The sequence below is a fragment of the Elgaria multicarinata genome, chromosome 3 (assembly GCF_023053635.1).
Source record: "Elgaria multicarinata webbii isolate HBS135686 ecotype San Diego chromosome 3, rElgMul1.1.pri, whole genome shotgun sequence".
Lineage (NCBI taxonomy): Eukaryota > Metazoa > Chordata > Lepidosauria > Squamata > Anguidae > Elgaria > Elgaria multicarinata.
In genome coordinates, this window is record NC_086173.1 from 89,788,684 (window position 1) to 89,814,168 (window position 25,485).

Genomic DNA, 25,485 nt, shown 5'->3' on the forward strand with positions numbered 1-25,485 from the left:
AAGTAATGGATCTCTCCAAACAGCTCTTGATACGCTTTGCATCCTGTGCAAAGATCCTCTGGTGATTCCCCACCCCCCTCTCCCTCAAGTGGGCAGGGGGAAAGAAAGACACTGGGCTGAATCAAATTATTATTTCCATTTTCTAAAATTATCAAAGAACCCTCCTTAGGTGGACTTGGTGGATGGGTTTATTAGAGACCTGCAGCACAATCCCACGCATCCTCAGAAATAAGCCCTATTGATCAAAAACGATGGTGAAACCTAAGAGGAGAGTAGAGAAAGAGGAACAAGAGCATATTTGCCATCAGGTTTCAAGGGCGAAATGCTCCCAGTTTTTTTTTTATTATTATTATTATTATTATTATTATTATTATTATTATTATTATTATTATTATTAGGTTTGCACACTGACTTAGTCATGTTTAGAGCAGACTCTTTGAAATGCATGGGAATTAGAGTCATCATGACTATCTTAAGTCCCATTGATTTCAAATGGGTTTACTTGAAGCATGACTAAGACTGAATCTAACCCAAAGTCCTAAGAGTGTGGTTTCTTTAGCGTATGCTCCAACTATCTCTGCTTCCTAGGATCTGGGGGGTAAATGTTATCCTCAACCCATATTTTTATATTTGCACAGGAGGCAAATAATTGTTCCTGCTTTTATCTTCCTTCCCCAAAAAACAAAAGCTTAGTGTGAGACGGTTTACTAAAGACCCAAAAGCTGTAAGTGAGATCTCTCTCAGAATCTGCTCTTGGCAAAAAAATGTGAAATATTGTCGCTGGCTGACTCAGGAGGGTATGTTCCAAGCATCTGGATGCAATGTGCACAAGTCGGATTGTTATTTTTGAAATGTCACAACTCCTGAAGCACAGTTTTGCTTCTCCGGGAAGCTTCTCTGAGAAGCCCAATTTGAGGCAAGGTCATGTAATGACCCTGTAACCTTTAGCAATGGTGGTTTTCCTGTGGGAACCTTTTAGGGTTATCCTTATGACTAGCCTTCTCCTTGACTTCCTCGTTGTTGTTTTTAATGTATTTTTGACTGTCCTCATCTCTCCTAAACGTTAAGATACTCTTTCCTGTTACATTTCTTTGACACAACACAATGTTAACGGAGGCAAGAGCTGTGGAAAATAAGGGACTAAGAGGCTGCCAGCAAAGAGGAACCACCTCCTTGCTGTAGTGGAACATTAATAATTTCTTCAGAGCAAGTTGTAGTAACATAAAAATGTGGACTGCCATATTCATATATTCTTTCTCTCACACAAACACCTTTCAAAATGGCTTATGAGCAACACATTTTTGCTCTTTAATGAGCAACGTATTTTTACCTCATCTCAATTCAGATTTGACAAGGCTGCCATGGGCCAAATAAAGACTTCCTGGACTCCATCAGTTGTCCATCTTTACACTCCGACATGACCAAGTTCAACTGGCAACCTTACAGCCCTGAAGCAATTATAACCAGCTGCGGTTGGCCTGGGCAGCCAGTTATGCATTACCAAAAAGAAGAAAGACATCACACACACACACACACACACACCCCAAAGGAGGATTGAGATTTGCATAGAATGTGCAAATCCTAATTTATATGTGTAGATGTAAATTTAGAAATAATTACTCTAATTAAAATAGCAATATACTATAGCTCATCATAGTGGGGAAGACAGTGACCGGGTGACCTGAATGCCCCTTGCCCAGTCTGCTGTCCAGGTGCTGTTGATGGGCAACTTCAAGGCCTCTGCTTTCCCTCCCTTCTTTTGGTTCTTTATCTTAAACCAGACTTGACTGGACAGGCCACCTTCAAATAGAGTCCTTTGACAGCTCTCCAAGATAGAGGACTGTAAAGGACCCTAAGTGGTCCTTCTAAAAATATTATCAGAAATCGTGTCCACACACTAATTTACCTGTCTATAATCATGTGTGAGGCTGATTATAGCAAGGCTTTTCACGGAGCAGACTACTCTTGACACACAGTGCTCTTTTTGGAGAAAAGATGGGCTTCTCGGAATGCAGAAATTGGTCATTGGCAAGGTAAGACTCAGAAGGCAATCTTGAATAGATCAGAATAATTCTGGAAAGTCGGTTGCAATTCCCCTATTGTCTGGAGGCAACAGTGAACTGCCTCCAATGACAGTGATGACAGCAGACCTTTGTGTTTAAACATGGATCTGCCCCAGTTGCATAGAAAGCGGGGAGAAGGGTTTGGAGGTCTAATTTTAACACCAAAAAGGGTGCGTGGGTGAGAAGTACAGAACCTCACCCTCATCTGCAATATACCTGCCTGTAGCTGCTCTCCTCAAATGTTTTCCTCCAGGTTGATGAGGAAAGCTGATGAGGAGAAAAACAACTAGAACAGACTACAGTAGTAACTCTTTTTGATGTGTTTCTAGTCTCTAGTAAAAAGTTGGATCATACACTTATTTGTCACTGATCAGCTTCATTCCAATCCAGAACCTCGTTAAGTGTGTCAGTCTAGGACTGGGGAGACCCAAGTTCACATCCTCATTAGGCCATGAAGTTCACTTGTTAACCTTGGGCCAATCACTTGCTCTTGGCATATCCCACCTCACAGAATTATGAAAATGGGAGAGAGAAGACCATGTATGTTGCTGAGCTCCTTAGAAGTAAATTGGGATATAAATGTAACAAATAGCATATGAGAATCAAACCAAACATGATTAGTGCCACCATTTATGGGTCCACCTTGTACCAAAAAAAATCCTTCTGATGCTGAAGGTTGTGCCAGGTAACTCCGATGTTCCTCACCAGAATGGAGTCTATGATCCATACTACATGTTTACATTATTTTATTAGCCTTTCTGATAGGAAAAAACCTCCAAATCATAACAACCATAAAGTGATGCCAGTAAACATGATATAAGTGAGAGAATGGTTGCATTAGTGCCATCATGACAGTTTCTGTGGGCTGGTAGAGATAGTATAACCGTAGAGTGAAAATTTTCTATTACATGGTAAAAAGGGAGCAAATACCAAGTCCGATTAGGATGGCAGGCAGCGTCACATGCCTTACTAAGTAATTAGAACAAACCTTTACAACACACATAATAGAAAGCATTTTCTCCTAATGTCAGCTCTAACTTCAGTTGAGACATACTTTTTATGTAAACACAGAAACGACCGGCTGGGATGGAAATAAGAATATGAGAAGAGCTGTACTGGATCAGACCAAGGGTCCATCTAGTTAGTCCAGCACTCTGTTCACACAGTGGCCAATCAGCTGTTGACTAGAGACCTACAAGCAGGACACTGTACAACAGCACCCTCCCACCCATGTTCCCCCGCAACTGGTGTATAAAGGCTTACTGCCTCGGATCCTGGAGATTTAAATTAGTAGCCTACCATACTCCATCTCAGAAGCCTTGTTGAAAACTGCCCTGCTTGCACAAACCAGTAATGTGAGAATTATACCTCCGTGAGAGCAGCAGATCTCTTTCCCCTTTTCACTAAGAGACTGTTCATAAGGACCATGCGCACCAGCCCAATAGCTGCACACCTCTGCCACTTGTTGAGCAGAACATCAGCCAGAGCGCCTTACATGTGACAGCCCCTCTCTCTTGTAGGCGTTCCACTCAATGTGCAGACCGTGGGAACTGAGTCTGGAAACTCCGGTTATGCTCTCCACTCAACTATACACATAGAAGGGGCTCTTGTGACAATCCCTCTCAGTAGATAAAGTGATGCGCAGTTTCCTGTCTGACAGCAAGGGTTGATTTATTCCCCTAATATGAGAAAGACCAGTAACTCTCAAGTTCCATGCCCTCCTAGGATTTGGACTTTATTCCTCTGTCTCCTTAGGGGTGGTTTGCCAATTTCCCCCTGAACTGTTTAAAAATCCTTTCTGCCTGGCCAATAGAAAAAGGAATTGTTCATTTGCAGGCAGATTAAGATAGGAACGCTTTTCTTTGTGCAAGAGAAGAACATAAGAAGAGCCATTCTGGATCAGACCAAGAGTCTATCTTGCCTGGCATTCTGTTCACCAGTGGCCAGCTGTGTGGGAAACCCAGAAACAGGACAGGAGTATGTCCGTACCTATGTTCCCCAGCAACTAGTGTACATAGGCATACTGCTTCGATACTAGAGGCAGCATATAGCCATCAGGACTAGATAAGAACATAAGAGCTATGCCAAGTTTGTCCAATATGTATCCAGAAAAGGATTTCCCCTTTTATCTAGGAAGTCACAATGGAGATATGCAAGAACACCAGCATGGCCCTTGTCTTCAGCCTCCTTTATTTTGAGAGAGGCTTGTGTGAGAGAGAGACACCTGTGTGAGGATGGAGTGAATTTAGAATGATTTTCTTATGAAATAAACCACCCTAAAAGTAGGAATATCGACTTTTAAAAACTGTTTTCAGCTTTTCACCTTAAACCTTAACTCTTTCTTTTCTTAAGCAAAAAGTAACATTGAGCTAATATCCATCAATTATGCCTGGTGAGAAATTCACTCAGTCATAGTCTCCATCACCACTGAGGGCTCAAGCAACTCAAGGTGAACCTTCTCTCCTTAAAGGGGATTTGTTTTTTGTTTTTAAAAAAAGTCTTCTGGACAGCCCCTGAAACAGACAGGAGGGACTGAAAACAACAGAATGAAATTTAATAGGGATAAATGCCAAGTTCTACATTTAGGGAATAGAAACCAAATGCACAGTTACAAGATGGGGGACACTTGGCTCAGCAATACTACAAATGAGAAAGATCTTGGAATTGTTGTAGATCACAAGCTGAATTTGAGCCAACAGTGCGATATGGCTGCAAGAAAGGCCAATGCTATTTTGGGCTGCATTAATAGAAGTATAGCTTCCAAATCACGTGAGGTACTGGTTCCTCTCTATTCGGCCCTGGTTAGGCCTCATCTAGAGTATTGCGTCCAGTTCTGGGCTCCACAATTCAAGAAGGACGCAGACAAGCTGGAGCGTGTTCAGAAGAGGGCAACGAGGAAGATCAGAGGTCTAGAAACAAAGCCCTATGAAGAGAGACTGAAAGAACTGGGCATGTTTAGCCTGGAGAAGAGAAGATTGAGGGGAGACATGATAGCACTCTTCAAATACTTAAAAGGTTGTCACACAGAGGAGGGCCAGGATCTCTTCTCGATTCTCCCAGAGTGCAGGACACGGAATAACGGGCTCAAGTTAAAGGAAGCCAGATTCCGGCTGGACATCAGGAAAAACTTCCTGACTGTTAGAGCAGTGCGACAGTGGAATCAGCTACCTAGGGAGGTTGTGGGCTCTCCCACACTAGAGGCATTCAAGAGGCAGCTGGACAACCATCTGTCAGGGATGCTTTAGGGTGGATTCCTGCATTGAGCAGGGGGTTGGACTCGATGGCCTTGTAGGCCCCTTCCAACTCTGCTATTCTATGATTCTATGACTTGCAGACCTCCAGATGCAGTTGAATTGCAATTACCATTGTCCCCAACTATTGGCATGAGCTAATGGAACTTGGAGTCTCACAATATCAGATCTCCCACTCCTGCCCTAAAAGAACTAAAGTGGTTTTCAATTAGAGATTCCTCAAGAGCGTGACATGCTTGGTGGTTGTAGTGATTTAAAAATAAAAAAATAAAACCAATAAATAAAATGTCTCTTTTAAGAGGATTGAGGAATCCTTGTTGGCTCACCTATGACACCTCCTACCACCTAAGCCAAGCATGCTAACATCCTCAGTCCTTGTTCGAACACCCGTTTCCCAGTAACAACTAACACCACATCCCTGTCTACTTTCCAGCTGTAGCACTGGAAGTATCTGAATCAGTTTTGGTAGTCTAAAGATATACAAACAATCTGTTTCTTTGGATAGGAGCATTTCTTATTAATTTGGTGACAAGGCATACGGTTTCCTTCCAGTTGCCAACTCTATTGCCGTTCCTTCTAGTGTGCAATTACAATATCCACAGAAAGGGATTACAAAGCAGAGAGCCAATCCAGACAGAATTGACATGATCTTAACATAAGAACATAAAAAGAGCCCTGCTGGATCAGACCAAGGGTCCATCTTGTCCAGCACTCTATTCACACAGTGGCCAATTGGCTATCAACCAGGGAATTTATCCGACCCCCTTTTAAAGCCATCCAAATTGGTGGCCATCACATCTTGTGGGAGTGAATTTTACTTACTGCAGGGTACCTCAGCTATTGGAGTGTAGGTTACAACCCAAAATGCCATCCCTCACCTGCAATGGCTATCGAGCTGCAAAGATTCCATGGCTCCTTGTGCCCATTCCAGTTTCCTCCCCTCACACTACCACCACCACCCCCGCTGTGGGGCAATATCCTATTTAATCCAACAGGTAGAAGGGAGGGGCAGCTTGTTGTAGACCCAGCAATCCTCTTGCCTGCTTTGATTCATTACAAGTCTTTGCGACACAAGGCAAGACATGGCCCTAGAAGCCTCTTCATATAAACTGAATCAAGAGCTCCTTGGGTGCCTTGGAACCAGCAGATTGACTGGCCTCATCACCCTGGAAACAGGCCCCTTCCCCACTGGGCCTCTCCTCAAATGGACAAAAGTAACGTTTCTAAGGTATCCTTCTGCCCAAGAGTAAACTGCAAAGAAGTCAGGATTTTGAAGTGTCATCATTATCTCTATGCTCTTGGGGAAAGTCCTCATATGCACAAGACCAAAGAGGTGGTTGGCAACATGTCAAGCATCTATGGGTTTCTGGCAGGAATTGGTAGGTGATGTTATGAGCGATTCCATCAGTGGGCCTGTGCCAGAACAAATGCAAAGCAAACAGGGTACAGGCCTCTTAGCTGCCTTTGGAAAAAAACTCTTGTATATTTGCTGTTTTATAAAGTGGCTTGAGTATCAGTGCTTGTCTTGCTTCCAAACAAGAGGTGTGGCCTCAAGTGCATCTTGAACCTGCCCAATCCCTTGCTTGAAGAAGCTGGACTTACTCAAACAACAGATGTTTCGGGGTGCTCACAATAACTCCATGAAAAGAAACATTCTCGTAGTACAGAGATGTAAATACACAGTCCCTCTCTCGTCATAGCTATCTGGTGAGGGTCTGTCATTATTTGTTGTGGACTTAGTTGATGTAAACATATAAGCCCAGTCCTGGCTTGCCTGCACTGCTTGCCAATTTATTTCCATGCCAAATCAAAGTGCTGGTTTTAACTTATAAAGCCCTACTTGCCTCGTGACCCCAGTACCTGAGGCACAGCCTCTCCCCATGTGAAGCTATTTGGTCCCTGAGGTCAGCTCCAGAGGGTCTTCTCTGGGTGCTCCCTTCCAAGAGAAGCTCAGGGAGTGTCCGTTCAGGGACAGACCTTTTCTGTGGTAGCCCTGTGTTTATGGAATGCTCTCCCCAAGAAAGCTCGTCTGACCCTGACCCTGACATCTTTTCAGCGCCAGGCAAAGACAATTGTTGTGGGCTGCCTTTGGGGTGTTCATTCTAGGCTGTGAGCAGGGGACAATGCTGTGTATTTTTGGATGAACATTTTTGATTTTATTTTTATGGTATTTATTTGGATTTGTATTATTGGGCTGATTATGGTTGTTATTTCCGTGTTGTGTGTATAAGCTGCTTTGAGACTGATTTTTGTGATGGGAAGCAATGCATAAATTAAAATCATAATCATCCCATTTTACAGGTATGGAACTGAGGTGGAGAGATAGCGACATGCCAAAGACCACCCCACTGACACTTCATGGGTGCTGCGACACTTGAAAGCAGGTCTCCAAGGCCCACATTCTACCCCATTGGGTTATGGTCGCATTGCTGCGATAGCCATTTAAAAAAGGCTGTACACAGTGACCAGGCATAGCTGACAAAGGGGGTGGGGGTTTAGAAGTAGATCACATTGAGCGTTTCAAGATCTAATTTTAGCTTTGCATCAAGAAGGTTGACCTTGACCCTCTCTTACACAGAGGTCATAGAGGAAGGTTTTCTGCTGATGAGAGCTTCAGAGCCACTCGAAACCAAAGAGATGTCTCACTGCTTCCACTCAGTGTAAGAGGAAAGATCTTAGTTTTCTCTGAACTTGGGAGAAGGGTCAGGTCTCATCCCCACCAGAGTCTTGTCCTGTGTTTTCCTTGCAAAAAAAGAATAAAAGGAGGGTGGGGAAGCAGACTAGAGCCAATTCATAGCCAGCAACATTGAACATTTTATTTCTTTGGTTTAAAATCCCCATAACAGTGTTACTTCACTGGAAATATGCACACTAGTCAATTTTGCACAAATTCAGATAATTCCCCCGCCTGTAGGACTGAGCAACGCCTGTGGTCTTTGCTTCTTGCAATGTTAAGCTCTTCTGTGATACATTTTTTTCCTAACACAAAGTGAATCTTCTCAGTGGGTCCGAAACATCCCCCGAAGCTTCTAAAAGCAACAGTGACATCTAGGCTGCACATTTGTGAGTGACAATGGCTCAGACACGAGGACAGGCTTCTACAGCAGCCACGGATTGCTTAATCTTCTCCCCCACAAATGGCTAGCAGTGCTTTGCAGTAATCTCCCGAAGTGTCCTTCTGCAGAGAAGAAAATAAAGTGACAAGATCAATACAGGAAATGCTTTCAAACAACCAGCTTTATGGGTGCAGTCAAACATGCAAAAACAATACTGCACTGATCTCCAGCATGTGTCTTGGATGCATCTATATTATAGCTCTAAACTAGTTCAACAATCATTACTTTGCACCAGGGAATCCTGGGAACTGTAGTTCTGCTGGAGATCACTAACAGAATAGTCTTATCACCCTCACTAAATTACCAGGATTCTTTGGGGGAAGCTTAAATGAGCATTAAACGCGATATCCTTATAATGCAGATATGCCTTTCTTTAGCATTTCAACACCATGGCAGCATGTTTACACAGAAGCCTAATTAAGGGCTGTTTTGAAAGTTGTGATTTCACAGAGCTCAGTCACTGCTTGAGAGGGAGGGAGGAAAAGACAGTGAGCAAGCACTGGAGAATTTTAAAGTGTGCAAAAGAGCACATTGATTGGGAGGCTGTTACTCATTTTAGGCGCCAGATCACTGCACTTGCCACTAAACACATGTACACCTTAAATGGTATGCCCTTGTTCTATCTACCTGTCTTGCAGGAAGGAAGGAAAACCCGCATGGAGGAATACCTAAGGTGTGAAACACTCGTACTATGACTGCACACTGATCGTCTTTTCTTAGCCTCTGCAAGCAGAGGGTTTCATAAAATGGGTGGATTCCCACTTGAAAATGGTGGGAGAGGCATTGGAGGTTGATGACGTCATGAAAAGGGCCCACAAACTTCCGTGAGTGACCAATCACAAGCATGCAATAAACCGCTCGGGTGGAGAATCCCACACTGCCAGCCAGTCAACTGGCGGTCTCAGACAACTGCCATGAGCACAACTAGCCCAACAGATGATAAAGGTCAATCCAGCTCACTGCCTACAAATAGGCTCGTTGGTGCTTGCAAAGGCAGAAGGGCCTTGTTACCTCGATCATGTGGTATAGAGATTTGTCGTATATGTCCCAAAATTCACGCCGGATGTTGAACAGATCAATTTCACTCCTCGAGACTATGATCCGGATGAGAGTTCGGTCGTCTGTGCCAGCACCCTTGAGAGCGAAAAAAACATTCAGAAAGAAAGGCAGGGGGAGGGGGGAAGCAGGAAGTGCTGGGATTTCCCCACATTGCCAGCAGCAAAATATTTTGAAGAGTTGGCAACAAGCACCATCACCCAGAGGTAGGGTATTTTTGTTTACACAATGATTTTGGAGAGAAGACTAAACGGGAGCTTCCATATTTCTGTTTTGCTAAATTTCTATCAGCACTGAAATATGAGCTGCCTTCAGAGATGTTGCTGGGGGGCCCTGCCAAGCTGTGTCAGGGATCTGCTTCACTCTGCTGCTCTCTCCCTGCTGCACTCAAGTTCTATATTTGGGACAGGAGAAAGTTGCAAGTCTTGGGGTTGAGTGCTGTGCCGCTCACTGCCACATTTGTCCCTTTGACAAGTTTTCAAGCTACCTTCCTTCATGCAATTCACACACGGTGACTGGGTTTGGACAACAAGATAACCCACGATGGATTAAATAAACCACGATGGTTTTTGTTGCACATCATGGGTTATCATGCCGTCTGCCAGGAATTATTTTAATTCACGATGGCTTATTTGTCCAAAATAACCCAGTCTGATAACCAATGGTCTGCAGAGCAGGTTATTTAACCCATGATGGGTTATCATGTTGTTTGTGGGGTATCATGGGTTAATTTGCTCATCTATAGAGTCATGCAGGAAAGGTGGTTCAGATTGCTGCTGCTGCTCTGTTCTTCATGGGCATTCTCTGCACTTTGGAAAGAGAGCTACTGGGCTCATCTGGAAAGAGCTACTGCAGTAGCATCAATGGGTGAAATGCACAACTGCACTTTAGCGAAGGAGTGAAAGAATGCTACTGTGGTTTTGGGAACAGCTACTGTGTGCTTAAACACCGCAAGGGAAGATGGGATACCAGCACGCTTAGGCAGAAAGGCTGCAGATGGAGAGGGAATGGGGGGCGGGATAAGTAAAATCACGTGCAGTAGCTTATTTGCCCATTTGAATGGAGGGGAATCATTGATTATTTAAAAAATAAGCTACTCTGCGTATCTTATTAAGCCAGCTTCAGTTAAAGGGACTCAAAACCTGCCCTGTTTGAGCTAGCTGGAGGATTTGGGATCTCTCTATTGGTCAAGACCTTAATTTGGAGGGGGGAAGGGCAAATCCAAGTGGTAATTGGCTATTTCCAACCCTCTTGAAAGCAAGTTGCTTGAGGAGCCCCCCCCCCCCTCCCACCACAACACAATCAGATTCTCATTTAAAGGTACTTGAGCCAACTTTTCTTCCCTTGGTGAGTCAACAGCAAAGAGAGCGTCATTTTTACCTTCATGGATTTGTATAGCTTGTCAGCAAAGAAAGCGTGCTTGTTCTTGACACTCCGCACTTGAAAGAAAGAGGGACAAGGAAGACAACAGCATGAAAATATTGCCCAGAGAGGGCTGTATTCAAAATGCCCCCTCTCAGCCATTCCCTAAAACACATGCTCCAACCGGTTTGAAAAGATCCAAAAGCGCCCGTTCAGACAACACACTAAGTCATGGTTAGGCGTCTGACCCCTATGCAGCAAATTGTTAGTGAGCATGTTTAAACCATAGTTATGTAGCCACCATGGCTAGGAATGGTTCACGCGACAAGCTAAGCTATAATGTTTAGCTGAAAATGCTTAACCACCGTGGCTTAGCATGTCATCTGAGCAGGGTCATTATAGTTTGTATGTAGAAAGATCAGGGGAGAAGATAACTCTTGCAAAGAGCCATCACGAGTTGCTCTACTGGACTTCCAACAATGGGCAGGTTCACAGGGTGGGAACAATTTTCAGAGGGGTAGCTGGGTTTGTCTCTTGCAGCACAAACAATAAAAAACCTTGTGGCGCCTTAAAGATGAATGGCTTTATTATGGCATAAACTTTCAAAGATTACACAGTTCCACTTGTGTCAACTGTTACCCACACATGGCTGGAGGGAATTGTAAAGGGTGAGGTCAGAGGGAAGCAAAGTACAGAAAATGAGAAGCATGTTATTGTCCTGTTATGGACAACGACAGTGGCCATTCCCCAAAGAGTGACTACTGTCAACACAGGCAAACTGATTACCACATGCAGTGTAATAACAAGACCTTTATCCCAAATCACACCACAGCCACGTATCACAGAGTCTGGGCCCTCTCTGATGGATATTCAGGTGTGCAAGTGTTGCCCTTGGGCAAGCTTATTCAATCTCATGGCCTCCAATATCATCTGTACGCCGATGATACACAACTATATCTGTCATCTCCGGAACTTTCTCCTGATGTTCACGATCGTATCTCGGCATGTCTTTCAGATATCTCAGCTTGGCTGCTTCATCGTCGCTTGAAGCTTAACATGGCAAAGACTGAATTGCTTGTTTTTCCTCCTAAACCTTCTCCTCATCTCTCATTCTCTCTTACTGTCAATGATGTTACGCTTACTCCGGTCAAGGAAGCTCGTAGCCTTGGCTTTATCTTCGACTCCTCGCTCTCCTTTATTCCTCATATTGAGGCAGTAGCTAAATCTTGTCGATTTTTCCTGTATAATATTGCCAGGATTCGATCATTTTTGTCTGTCTCTTCTGCCAAGACGCTTGTTCATGCACTGGTTATTTCACGGTTGGACTACTGCAACCTTCTTCTCTCTGGCCTTCCTTCTTCTCACATCAGTCCGTTGGTTTCTGTTCACCACTCTGCCGCAAAGATCATCTTCTTGGCTCGCCGCTCCGACCATGTTACTCCGCTTCTGAAATCTCTTCATTGGCTTCCAATTCACTTCAGAATCCAATATAAACTTCTCCTGTTAACCTTCAAAGCTTTTCACTGTCTAGCTCCTTCCTATCTCTCCTCTCTCATCTCACACTATTGCCCCGCTCGTGCTCTTCGCTCCTCTGATGCCATGTTTCTCGCCTGCCCAAGGGCCTCTACTTCCCTTGCTCGGCTTCGTCCATTTTCGTCTGCTGCCCCTTACGCCTGGAACGCTCTTCCAGAACATTTGAGAACTACAAGTTCAACCACAGCTTTTAAAGCTCAACTAAAAACTTTTCTTTTTCCTAAAGCTTTTAAAACTTGATGTTGTGCAGACTTCTACTGTTACTTTCTACTGTTAGTTTTTCCCTACCCTGTACCTGTTTGCATTCTCTTCCCCTCCTTATTGTTTTACTATGATTTATTAGATCGTAAGCCTATGCGGCAGGGTCTTGCTATTTACTGTTTTACTCTGTACAGCACCATGTACATTGATGGTGCTATATAAATAAATAATAATAATAATAATAAGTGGAAGGCTACATATGCATTGCCCTGTTGCTTTAGCTTCATGGAGGCAAATGAACTAAAAATGAAAACCAACATTCTGTTGATTTCAATAGGAAGACAGACATATGGATGGCCGGGTAGCCACTTCCTGATCTGAAAATATGTGCAAGAGAGTTGCAACATGTTCAGGCTGCGTAGCAAGGAAGAAGACATTTAGCAAGGGGAACGGTGTGATAAGTGTCCTTCAGTGGTCTGTCTACTCAACACCTTCCTCTGGGCACTTCACCAGAAGCAGGTGAGGTAGGAAGACGGGCAGCTGCATCCAATACAGGGCGACGAAAAGAACAGAGAAGCAGTAATTAAAGAAGCCACATTGGAGTTCGGCGTTGGCGATGCCAGCAGGTAAGAGCATAAGAAGGGCCCCGCTGGATCAGACCGAGGGTCCATCTAGTCCAGCACTCTGTTCACACACACAGTGGCCAACCAGCCGTCAGCCAAGGACCAACAAAGCAGGACATGGACGCAACAGCACCCTCCCACCCATGTTCCCCAGCAACTGATGCACACAGGCTTACTGCCTCGGATACTGGAGGTGGCACACAACCATCAGGGCTAGTAGCCATTGATAGCCTTCTCCTCCAGGAATTTATCCAGCCCCTTTTTAAAGCCATCCCGACTGGGGGCCATCACTACATCTTAGTAGGGTGGCTGTTTCCTGTCGTCCTTGGCGAATATTCTCTTTAAAAGTCTGTCGAGAACAGGATGGCAGGCAGGTGACCCAGATAATCAACATGCGCCGTAGCTCCCCAAGGCTGTAATTGCAGCACACCGACCTCCCCACTACCACTTAGCAATCCTGATACAGATTTCTCTTTCCTCACTGCTAGCAGTAGGAGAGTGACACGTATCAGGATGACTGGGGGAGCGGGTGGAGAGCCTCAGAGAGGTAGCTTTTCTTCCTGCTTCTTTAGCAAGGAAAGAGAGATCTGCATCAGGATCTCTGGGATGTGCGTGCATGCACAAGTACATGCATGCATAAACAAGCACACATGCGTATGTGCGTAGGCATGTTTCCCCCAACCCAGCATCATATATGATCAGCAAGAAGACCGTGATAAAGAGATGACGCTTGAAGGATTCAAGATCTAAGCAACCCTAACAATGGCTGGGCGAAAGCCACCGTTCCTTAAGGGCTCACTGGTGTGAATGGCTCCATGTACACATTCTGTCTGGTTCCATGTACACATTCTGTCCGGCAGTTGAATCTTAGCCATAAGGAGTTGAGATCTACACAGCCATTCCCATGCTAGGCCGCATGGAATATTCTTACCAAGCATGACACCTGGTAGTATATTGTGGGATGTTAGGAATTCAAAGATTTTATTTAAAAATTAGCAAGTTTCTAGCTCTCATGGTTGTGCAGAAAAGGCCAAAAATCAGTAGGCAGATTTCAGAAAGCTTCATCATGGTTACTGAACCTATGTAAGGTTTCCAGAAGCCAGCAGTCATCCTTTCCCCAGCAGCCACCAGCTCCTTTCCTACAGTCCCACGACATACATGAATCCCATTTTGCAAAACCCTACACTCTCCCTTACTGTAAATGAAATAAAATAGGAAATTAACTTAGCCCCTACCCCCCCACACCTTGCGTAACTGATGCAAATTCTAGAAATTTGCTTAACTGCTGACTAGTTTGCAAGATCAAGTTCAGTATGACAGGGGATGGTCAATGCCACACTCCATATATAAGGAAACCAGACGCTCCTTGTGAAGCCCATGTTAAATACACTCACCAATGGCTAAAAAGGCATCACGCACGTCCCCAGACATCCGCTTGTTGATGGCATGTGCTACATCGTGGTTCGTCATCTTGATGAACTCCTGGAAGACTGCAAAGAGAGTGTGGAAGAAGTCAATTTCCTACTACTCCAGGACTGACTGAAGAGCTATACTGGGGACCAACCCCCACCCCATCCCGCCACCACTTGTGAGCCTCAGTGTTGGTGACAACGGGGCCAAAAAGTGGCTGATGCCCTCTGACTACTTCTTCAGCGCGTTAGGGCCAAACTAAACATTTGGCTCATCACACATAACGGAGCTACGTGTGAAGGTTTTATTTACCTTCATGTAAGTACGTGCAGCCGTGATTCAGATTGAGACCGTGGTGCTCCGGGGGGGGGGGTGAGTTAAACCACCCCCCTCAATTCCCCTTGAAATCCCTGTAAGGGGGGGAGGGCTCCATTGAGACTTTTTTCTTTTTTAAAACTCCTCCCTCCGCCAACCATGGGGGTGAGTAGAATTTTTTTTGGGGGGGGGAGGGAAACGGGGGAGATTTAACTCCCACCGCCCCATAGTCCTTATCCAAGTCAGGACTACACACACTCACACAAAGGTAAATAAAACTATCGCGCATAGATCCACCATGCAAGAATAGGCAAACACTTAGTTTGGCTCTGAGAAGTTATTGGTTCAAGGAGAATTTATTTTATTTATTTATTTAAGGATTTTTATGCCGCCATTCAGCCAAAAAAGGCTCTCACGGCAGCTTACAAAAGTATTTCTTGACAGTCCCTGCCCACAGGCTTACAATCTAAAAGACATGACACAAAAGGAAAGGGGATTGGGAGGGAGGAGGAGGAGGGGGAAAAGGAAAGCAAACTCAGGCACTACAATCTTAGTTGCAAAGTTCAGCAGTTACAGTTGGTAGCAGGAGGGAGGGGGCTCTCAGCTGGAGCTGGACCCAGGCACGGTGGAGAGGTGCCTGGCTGCTGCTTCCTCCCTCACTGGTGGCCTCTGCAGTCAATTAGGTACTGCCACACAGGGAAGTGTCAAATGCCAAGTCATGCCACAGAAATAGAACCGAGGAAAGGTGCAGCTGATGAAACGGTCCTCCTGGCCTTGAATTCCAGTGGCCAGAGGAGCTTAAAACGAGAATGTCCGTGTCCATGTAGCAAAGTGGTTGCATCACTCGCCCCCTTTCCTTCAAGGACCTTAGGGGATAACACCAGCCCCTTTCCCAGAAGCAATAACATGGCCTGAAAAGGTCAGGTCAATGAGTTTGTACCTAGCTGTGGGCTAAGCTGCACTCATATCAGCCCCCCTTTTCCTACCTCTCCTGAGCTGCGGGTAGCTCTGTGTGCATAAAATGCTCAGGAAGCGTGTCTCGAGGGATGTCGAGTCATCACCGGAAACATCAGACAATTTCTGCAAAACCAAGAAAGAATGAAGGGGTGGGGGAGAACAGCAAAAGATGGGTGCTATTTTCTTTGGATTATGAACAGCCTATACTAGAATATTGTCTTCATTTATCTATCTTAATTTAAGTCTTGTAGGCCCAGCTAAAACTACCTGGTTTTATAGAGATGCTTCCTTCCCCTGTTAATTCAACATCAGAGATTGTGAAAGCAGCTCAGCCCAAGCTGCCATGCCCACCATGAAAAGTCTGCTGGCTTTCCCCTCTCCGAATCTAATTCTTTCTCCATAGGTATAAAACTTATTGCTATTCAAAGTGATCTAGTTAGGGATCACATTCAGGCTCACAAAGAGCTTTTCTACATGGGGGCTGTTAATCGGCTGTATCTATGTTCACTTTGGTTTCAGAATTGAGATCTGAGCACTACACAAGGTGCATCTCCTTTCCTGCTTTTCTGCTCCATAACCTCTAGGTGGCACTGTAATATAGTAGATGAGTGCAATTGCACAAGAGGAAATCATTATTATTTCGCTTTCACAACTAAATGCCGCATTTTCCCTGCTCTAAAAAAACTCGCCATAAGTGCTAGTTAAACACAGAAGCGAAACTGGAGGGACACGTCATCATCTGAAGAACCTGTAAACAACCATGAGTTGTTTGATGAGTTGTATGATGAGCATACAATAAATTCCTTGTGTAGAAAAGCCCAAAGGTCATTGTCCTATGAGTATAACCTAGAGAGAGAGAGAGAGAGAGAGAGAGAGAGGCAGCCCTCCCCAAACTGCTGCCCTCCAGATGTTTCGGACTACAACTCCCAGCAGCTCCAGCCAGCATGGCCAATGGTCAGGAATGCTGAGAGTTGTCATCCAAAACACCTGGAGGGCACCAGGTTGGAGAAGGTTGCTCTAGTGGCTCTATAGAACTCTCCCCACTCCAAGATTATGAACATCTCCAACATAAGAGGCTATTTGTCAGCTTAACATTTCCCCCCTCCATCTGAAATTGACCACTCAATTGCTTTTCTATCTAGCCAAAATAGGTACACATCCACTTTATGCATGCCGGGACAGAACATACAGCAACAACAAAAGCAACCATGTGCCACCACCCCACACACAAACAAAAGGATGCCTGAAGCTGCCCTCTGACCATCAGCACTACAATGTTGTGTTTATTCATCTTACGACAGATGCCGTGAGAACTCTGTGGCACATCTAATGGCACCTAACGGTTTCTCCAAGGACTTCAATTGCTCTCACTGACTACTTAACTGGTCATCACACAGACTATTAACATTCACACCCTTTGCTCTTCTCCATGTGGTTCCTTCCTTCCTTATTTATTTATTTATTACATTTCTATACCGCCCAATAGCCGGATATTCCTCTGCTCCCACCCACAATTGCATTGATGGGAAATGAGGAGGTACCCCTTCCCTTTTGATTCTAAACAGGGTCAAATCCAGGAAGGATCCATAGCTCACTAGCAGAGCGCATGCTTCACATGCAAACGGTCTCAGAGTCAACGTTTAGGTAGAATAATGCTGGGCGAAATGGACAACATAATGGGCAGATTCCACCTATGAAAGTTGGATGAGTTCAGTCTCACTGCCTCCCTCAAGGCATCCTGTCCCCAATATGGGTTCTGGTCTTCTCTAAGAAAGGCCTAATGTTGGCGTAGGTGCATCTGGGACAGAACAAAGCAACACTGAAGGCTCCTGGTCGAGGCAAAACCCACACTTTAATCTTGAAAAGGTGACATGGTTTTTAGGCCCACCTTGCTTCCTAAAACCTGCTCTCAAATCATTTCCTTAGATGTACAGAGAGAATCAAAGGGGGGATGGGAGGGGGGCAGGCACTCACCAGGGTTTCAGCAACGACCTGACAACAGAGAGAAAGAGGGAGAGAGAGAGAGAGAGAGAGGAAGGCAACAGGGTCAGAGATGGTGCCGCACAGCACTTTCCAGAGTTTTCACAGATAAAATGGGGCCATTCTAACATCTCAAGCTGACCGCAGCATTACCATACACTACTGAATAAGGGCAACTTTTATTTTCCATGACTTGTTCAGAGGCTCAGACCGTGCACAGCTCTCCCATAGAGGTCTAAGTGGGACCAATTAAGCAGCTACCCCCCAAAAAGCCCCACCCTAACCTCAAATTAGAAATAACCTGTTAATACAACAGCAGTGCGATGGGGAGAATCAGATTTTAAATGAAACAGGGAAATAGTGGGCAACAGTTGTTTCTGTGCCTGAAGCGTAGAAATGATGTGTGTAATTTTTATTTTTTGGTCAGATGCAGAGGAATCCTAAAACACAAGGTCTTTGCCCCAAGGAGCTTCCAATGGTCAAGGCTAGATCAAGAAGTGTGGGGAAAGGGAAGCAGCGAACAGTCACACACTGAAGCAGGGATCAGCCACAGGCATCTAAGCCAAAGGAAGGTGGAGGCTTGATTTGTGTACATGGCAGGAAAGAGCGGTCTTGGGGGCAGAAAAGTGCTGCTGCCAGCCTCAATATCCTGATATGCCACCTATGCCAGAATACTGTGAACATGGTGTGTGTGTGTTTCTCACTGGCCAATACAATATGCTGAACATTCCAGCACCTATCCCCAGAATGGAGAGCCACAAACAGGGAAGAGCTGGATTGTGTTACGATCTGCCTACAAATACAAATATTTTAGCCAGTATCCTCTGTATCTCTCTCTTTCTCCTTCTAAATAGAAGCAGCAGCAGCAAAGAAGCACAACCTGGACGAGGACATGCACATGCATGCAGAAGTATCAGCTCTCCCCCCAACGGAAGCAATGCTAACTGCGTCTCTCCACAGCATTCGGAGCTCAGCTGAAGCCGTGAAATCCTTCCCCCACCATCCGCCGCACGACAGTACGGAATTAATATAGATTGTTTAGAGCCGGTTTGAATTTTTAATGTAGCTCTCTCTGGTTATGGATTATATAGTGGCACCCTGCCAGTTATGCTGAAAGCTTTCCATCTTTGAAAGATGGAACTTTTAATCAACATTCAGAGCACCTACAGCAGCCTTCCCCAGCTGGGCCCCCGCCGAATGTCCTGAACTACAGCTCCCAGCATTCCCAGCCAGCATAACCAGAACATCCGGGAGCAACTTGAGCAGTCTGAGTGCATGAAGCCAAGCTGAAACACCCAAGCTGAGAAACTCATGTGGTGGAAGTTGCAGCGGAGCACAATATCCCTTCTGAACACAGGCACTACAGGACTGGTCTTGAGGCAACTGCCTTCAGGGGCCTCTAAGGAAAGCAGCAACTTATCTAATAATGCGGGGAAATTGCTCTAAACCAGTGTGCATTCCCATCACAAAAGCTTCAAATCTCCTCTCCATCTATAAAGCATATTGTATTATGTTGTATATTTATATTATTATTATTATTTTATTATTATTATTATTATATTATTATTATTATTATTATTATTATTATTATTATTATTATTATTATTATTATTATTATTATATTATTGTGCATTTTTAATTGCTATATGGCATTTTAATCTTTTAACGGATTGTAATCTGCCCAGAGAATATTAGTTACTGGATGGATTAGAAATCTAATAACTAAATAAATATGGAGCCTTCCATTTATATCCTGCCGCTTTTCCTCCAAGGAACCCAAGGTGGCGTACATAATCCTCCTCCTCTCCATGTTATCCTCACAACAACAGCCCTGTGAGCAGGGTGGGCTGAGAGTCCGTGACTGGCCCAAAGTCACCCACTGGGTTTCCATGGCCAAGTGGGGACTAGAACCCAGATCTCCTGATTCCCAGTCCAACACCTTAGCCACTACACCACACTGGCTCTATATTACGGACTGGCCAAATGAGCACCCAAATGGGATGATGGGCCTTCCTTGAGCTTAGGAGACATGGCAGTGCAAGGCGAGGTTTCTGAGGCAGACAGGTGTGCTTCTTTCCTAGCTCTGGTCAGCAGGATCTACAGCTATAGCCCTGCCCAGGCATTCAAGTTACTCCTGCAATAAGGGACAGCAGGGGAAGATGTACTAACCGATGGAGGCTGGTGCCTCCAATATCAGTGGGGCTATGCATCTGAACTGGGTTCCATAGCTCCTTTACAGTCCTTGGATAGCTCCTTTAGAGTTCTGAGTAAAACCGGGAGTGGATTCATCACCCCACCGGCATCGGAGCCACCAGCCTTCGCTGGTGCTAGCTCAGCCCTCTCTCCTGTTGCCACCCTTGGTGCCCTTGACGAGCTGAGAGGCAAACGGCTGAAACAGGAAGTGGTTCCTACTTGGGTCAGGTCACCGCTCAAGGGTTCTAAATCGTGAGGGGAGCCCAAAGTAGAAGAAAAGGCTCTTGTGCTGCAGACGCTGGCCTCCAAGCCAAGGGCAGTGGCAAGAGGGAGGTGGGGTGGGGGTGCAGCTGGTGCCCTCCTCCCCACACTCCCACATCAGGTGAGGGACTCAAACACCTCAATGGGGCTGTTCTTGTGCTGCATTGGCCTTGTAGGTGATGTGCAAGCCAGCCCAGGCCTTCCCTTTTTATTTTAAAAGAAAGCCAGCATTAGCGCAGGGGAATTTGGAGTGGAGTGGTGGTGGCAGCAGTAAGAAGGAAGGGATGGGGGTGGCACAACTCTTTTCCTTTCCACTCCAAAACACTCAAGCTGTTCTACCGCCTTCCTGTAAAGGGCTCAAAAGGCAGCCTTTCAAGACCAAGAAGTGTGCAGGAGTGGATGGTGGGTGGGATGCAATTTGGAATAGGGGAGCTACAGGCAGGGAAAGAGTTAAGTACCCACTTCCCTTCTCCATTCTAAATTCCTGCTTCCTGCAGTTCCTTTAAAATGGCATCAAGGCTTCCTTAAAAGCACTTGAACATCACCTCTAGATAGCCTCTTAGGGACGTGTTATCCACTCAGCAGTGTCAATTGCCAACCCTCTTCCAGTACTATATGGACTCTAGGCTGCAAGTGGGAGTTTGCATGTTTGAATGCCTCACACACACACACGGTCATAGGTCAGTGCCAGAGCACACGCCTTGCATGGAAAAGGTTCCAGGTTCAAGACTCCCATCTAAAATCTCAGACCGTGTAGCTACACCATGGCTTTCCATTACAGGAATGAGCCTGGGCAAGCCTCAGTTTCATATGTTTCCCCACCACATAGGCATGCACAGCACATTTCATTAGGGTGTGCACCCAAGGAATTTTATTAATTAATTTATTTTTTAAAGGTGAATATTTATTGAATACTCATTATTTTTATCCATTTCTTTATTAAAGACTGTTCAATCGATGCTCTACTCGGTGTTCAGATTCCCTGACCACAGGAGAGCCGTTGCTGGTGATGGGGTGGGGGAATGAGCGTTGATGGGGCTTTGTGGCGCACTGGCCAGAGGAGGGTCTTATGAGGTGATAATAGCCTTCAGGTACCCTCCTCCTGGCCTCTTTGAAATGTGGCTCCCAGCAGAGAGACGTTATTGCTTGAGACATTAGGGCGTGCCTGGGCACACCCGGCACACCACTTGTGCACGCCTATGCCTCACCATCCAGCACTGCCACAATGAGGAGCTTGGAATCTTTCGCTTCAATTCTAAAAAACTACAGTTTAGCATTATGTCCAAAATGGGGGGGAAAGTGTGGTTAGTCTTATCTTCTTTATTCCAAGAAACCTTTCCTTAATATGCAGCCTTGAATCTGTTTTTGCTTCTTTTAAATTTTGTTTTAACTGTTTTATTCTGTTTTTATTTTCATTTTATCTTGTACACCGCTCTGAAATTTTTCAGTGGGGAGTGGTATATAAATATTCTAAATAAATAAGTAGGATTTGCTGAAACAAGCCAATTTCAAACCTTAGTTTACGAATCTTATTTGTTTCAATAAACCACAGTTAAAATTAACCACAGTTTAAGTTTCAGATGTAATGTTAAACTGTGGTTATCAGAAAATGGGAGCAAAATCTTCCGATCTCCTCGTGGCTGCACCAAGGGATGGGGAGGGGTCAGATGAGCCTGAAGCTGATGCATGGAAGGATAAAGCATAGTTTATCATTACATCTGAATGCAGCCATTACTGGATTTAATGGCATGTGTACAGTATAAAGTAACAGATGGAACTTGAATAATTTCACACACAGATTTCCAACGGGGGTCCACACATTCACTTGTGAGTATAAACAAAGATTCATGCAATGTATTTCATATATCGGGTAGTTTAACCCCAAGACTGCAGCAGATTCAGTTGGATTCTCTAGAGAACAAGATGCGTGGCCATGCCAGGCATGGGTATTAGAAAGCTCAGAATATCACCAGGAAATAGAGCGATTTCAAACTTGATGACTTTTAGTCGACAGTGCATAATTTCTGAAAGTCATTCATACATAGTAGCACAGTGTACATTTGGTTAAATGTAGATGCTAAAAAGTCAATTTACAGAAGTGAACATTTAAAATATTTTTTGCATCACCACTTGGGAAAACGGCCTTTGACATAACTCTTAGGATAGGCCCTCTCTAAGGCACTTATAATTGTTTTCCTTTTGCATGTTATCATTGGAAGTCATACCGTGTTGAGAATATGGGTTACAGTGCGCATTTTCAACACACGACTCGGTTTTCAGAGGTCCTCCCGACAGGGGCATTTGGTGTAAGGCCCAAAGGGCGCAATGCTACACGTTTAGATTAAAAAAAGTGCAACAACTCCCAGCATTCCCCAACCAGCCATGCTAAGCATGCATTGGATTGAGCCCCAAGGATGCTACCAGACCTACTGTCACAGCTAAAATCAGAATACTTGGTACCCACTGTCTTAACTATCAAGGAACCCATTACCACGAGTTCAAGCAAAACTAGCAGGATCAGTGTGGCAGCTGAGCTACCGTCATGCCACAACATTCAGTAATAGAACTGAACTCCTAAAACAGAAACTACCTTTTTATGTCAATGAGAAAATTTCAAAGGTGCGGATGGTACGATTTATTCTAGGCCTTGAATACTCGGGGTCCCTAGTATGATGGCTTGTTTGTATTTTTCATGGAGTAAGTAACATATATTTTAGAAAAAGGGCTCCATAACCTATTCATTTCACTTTCCAAGATAGTCAGAACCACAGGCATGTGACCCACTACAGAGTGCAGACGACGTTCAGTTAAATAAAGCTCAGTCAAAATCATCTAGCATCAATTTCTGTGTTTTCAGTTCCAAATCGTAAAGGCAAGAGGAAATAACGGCACCTGCACTTGTGGTTCATTTTGCACATATATCAAAGTGTGCATTTCTCACCTGGGCATCTGCGTGAGCTTTTGCGAAGTCCTCTCCTCCTTCATCACGGCTCCCCTGTGTTTAAAGATGGAGAAACAGTGAGTAAAGTTGCAAAAAGCATATGAGTCAGTGCATTCCAGCAAGCAGAATGGCCACAATCAAGCCCAGCGTCAGCAGGCAGCATCCTTGGGTAGCGGCCAACACCACAGCCCTGGATCTCCTTTTCTGGTGCTCTGATGAACACTAGGTCAGGCCCCATTACAATTGTCCACAATGCCCTAAGGCAGTGCATTATGGGCAATCACGATGGCAGCTGCCTGGCACTCAGAAGAGAACTACTACCGCAATTGCCATCATCCTTCTCATAGAATAGTAGAGTTGGAAGGGGCCTATAAGGCCATCGAGTCCAACCCCCTGCTCAATGCAGGAATCCACCTTAAAGCATACTTGACAGATGGCTGTCCAACTGCCTCTTGAATGCCTCTAGTGTGGGAGAGCTCACAACCTCCCTAGGTAACTGCTTCCATTGTCGTTCTGCTCTAACAGTCAGGAAGCTTTTCCTGATGTCCAGCCGGAATCTGGCTTCCTGTAACTTGAGCCCATTAGTCTGTGTCCTGCACTCTGGGAGGATCGAGAAGAGATCCTGGCCCTCCTCTGAGTGGCAACCTTTTAAGTATTTGAAGAGTGCTATCAAGTCTCCCCTCAATCTTCTCTTCTCCAGGCTAAATATGCCCAGTTCTTTCAGTCTCTCCTCATAGGGCTTTGTTTCCAGAACCCTGGTCATCCTGGTTGCCCTCCTCTGAACATGCTCCAGCTTGTCTGTATCCTTCTTGAAGTGTGGTGCCCAGAACTGGACACAATACTCTAGATGAGGCCTAACCAGGGCCGAATAGAGGGGAATCAGTGCCTCGCCTGATTTGGAAGCTATACTTCTATTAATGCATCCCAAAATAGCAAAAAAAATTTGCAGCCACATCACACTTTTGGCTCATATTCAGGTTGTTGTTGCTCATCATGCCATGATCAAGGGGTCAGGAGCCTTGCCCCGCCCTCATCCAAAAAGGTAAGAGAGAATATAATCCTATGTCCGCAGAGTGGCTGAAACATCTGCACATACACACATCAATGTTAGAAAGCAGGAGATGTTAAATTTTGTTTTAACTGAAGGCTATAAGGGAAGCATGCAGGAGAAGGAGTCCTTACCAGAGCCAGAGAGATGAGGATCCTTTTGAAATGTCCGGAGGTGTCAGAACTCAAGGAATCCTCCAAAGATGTCTGATAAGCTGTGGGTGGAGACACAAGATTACCGATCCACCTCCGATCTTTGCACATTTTGTTCATTGACACTCATCACATACACATGAAATGAGACTGGCTGCATACAAAGAACAACCTAGTATACCCTCAAAGAATCTTGTGGCACCTTAAGGATGAACATGTTTAATTTGGCTTTCATGGATCACTACAAGCCTACCCCTCTGGAAACCAATGTACCAACGCACTACATTAAGTGGGAGCACAAATTTCTTGTTTTCATGAGCAACATAGGGCCATAAGAACTATGCACAGCATAGGGTTACTGCTAAACAGACGCCTACGTGTGTATTCTTAAGTGGGGGAGCTCTAGTGTTAAAGGAACAAGGGATATAGGCTTTGAATATGGCTATATCATAGTACAGGAACACATCTTTTACTAGACACACATTCTGTCCTTACAGTCATGGCAGCATCTACCACCATAATGCCATCAATGAGCATCAAGAGAGCAAAATTAATTCATTGCTGCACCAATACACCCTTTTCACAACTTTAGGTTAATTCTAAGTAGCCTGGATAATTTTCTAGCAGCAACACAGATTTAAAACTGCTCTCAACACTTCAGAAGAAGGGGGAACCACACTTCCAATACAGATGGTGCTTCCAGACAGAGGGTTCTTAAAGCGAACAGCCAGAAGCCATTGTGTGGCTATTCTATTTCCCCACCCCTTTAACAGATTTCCATGGTACCAAAAAAAAAAAAAAGATAGAAGAGGCAGTGGGAAAACACAAGGTTACAAACTGAAGTTGGCATCAGCTGGACCCCCGCAAAAAATTCTGTCACTGAGGCAAAGCGACGGTGCCATCAAAGACTCATCTGAAAGCACCCTAAATGTTTTCATGGAGCAACTGGAAAGGGATTTTCTGACTTCCCAGTGTGCTCCCGTATCCACCTCTCCCTTAAAAACAGTTGTGTGCCCCCCAAAG

General features: G+C 44.8%; 1 protein-coding gene across 2 annotated transcripts in view; it reads right to left on the reverse strand.

The window, feature by feature from the left end:
- Window positions 1-8,104: 8,104 nt before the first annotated feature.
- Window positions 8,105-25,485, reverse strand: part of ANXA6 (annexin A6) — a 58,120-nt gene continuing 40,739 nt past the window's right edge. Inside the window, exons 19-26 of one of the 2 annotated variants that reach the window (XM_063120868.1) lie at window positions 24,445-24,524; window positions 23,263-23,316; window positions 17,862-17,879; window positions 15,917-16,010; window positions 14,600-14,695; window positions 10,867-10,925; window positions 9,442-9,564; window positions 8,105-8,492 (exon numbers count right to left, since the gene is read on the reverse strand). In XM_063120868.1, coding sequence (XP_062976938.1) covers window positions 8,433-8,492; window positions 9,442-9,564; window positions 10,867-10,925; window positions 14,600-14,695; window positions 15,917-16,010; window positions 17,862-17,879; window positions 23,263-23,316; window positions 24,445-24,524 — 584 coding nt within the window. In that variant the 3' untranslated portion in view covers window positions 8,105-8,432. The remainder of the gene's footprint in view (window positions 8,493-9,441; window positions 9,565-10,866; window positions 10,926-14,599; window positions 14,696-15,916; window positions 16,011-17,861; window positions 17,880-23,262; window positions 23,317-24,444; window positions 24,525-25,485) is intronic. The other variant, XM_063120869.1, reaches the window with a different exon arrangement.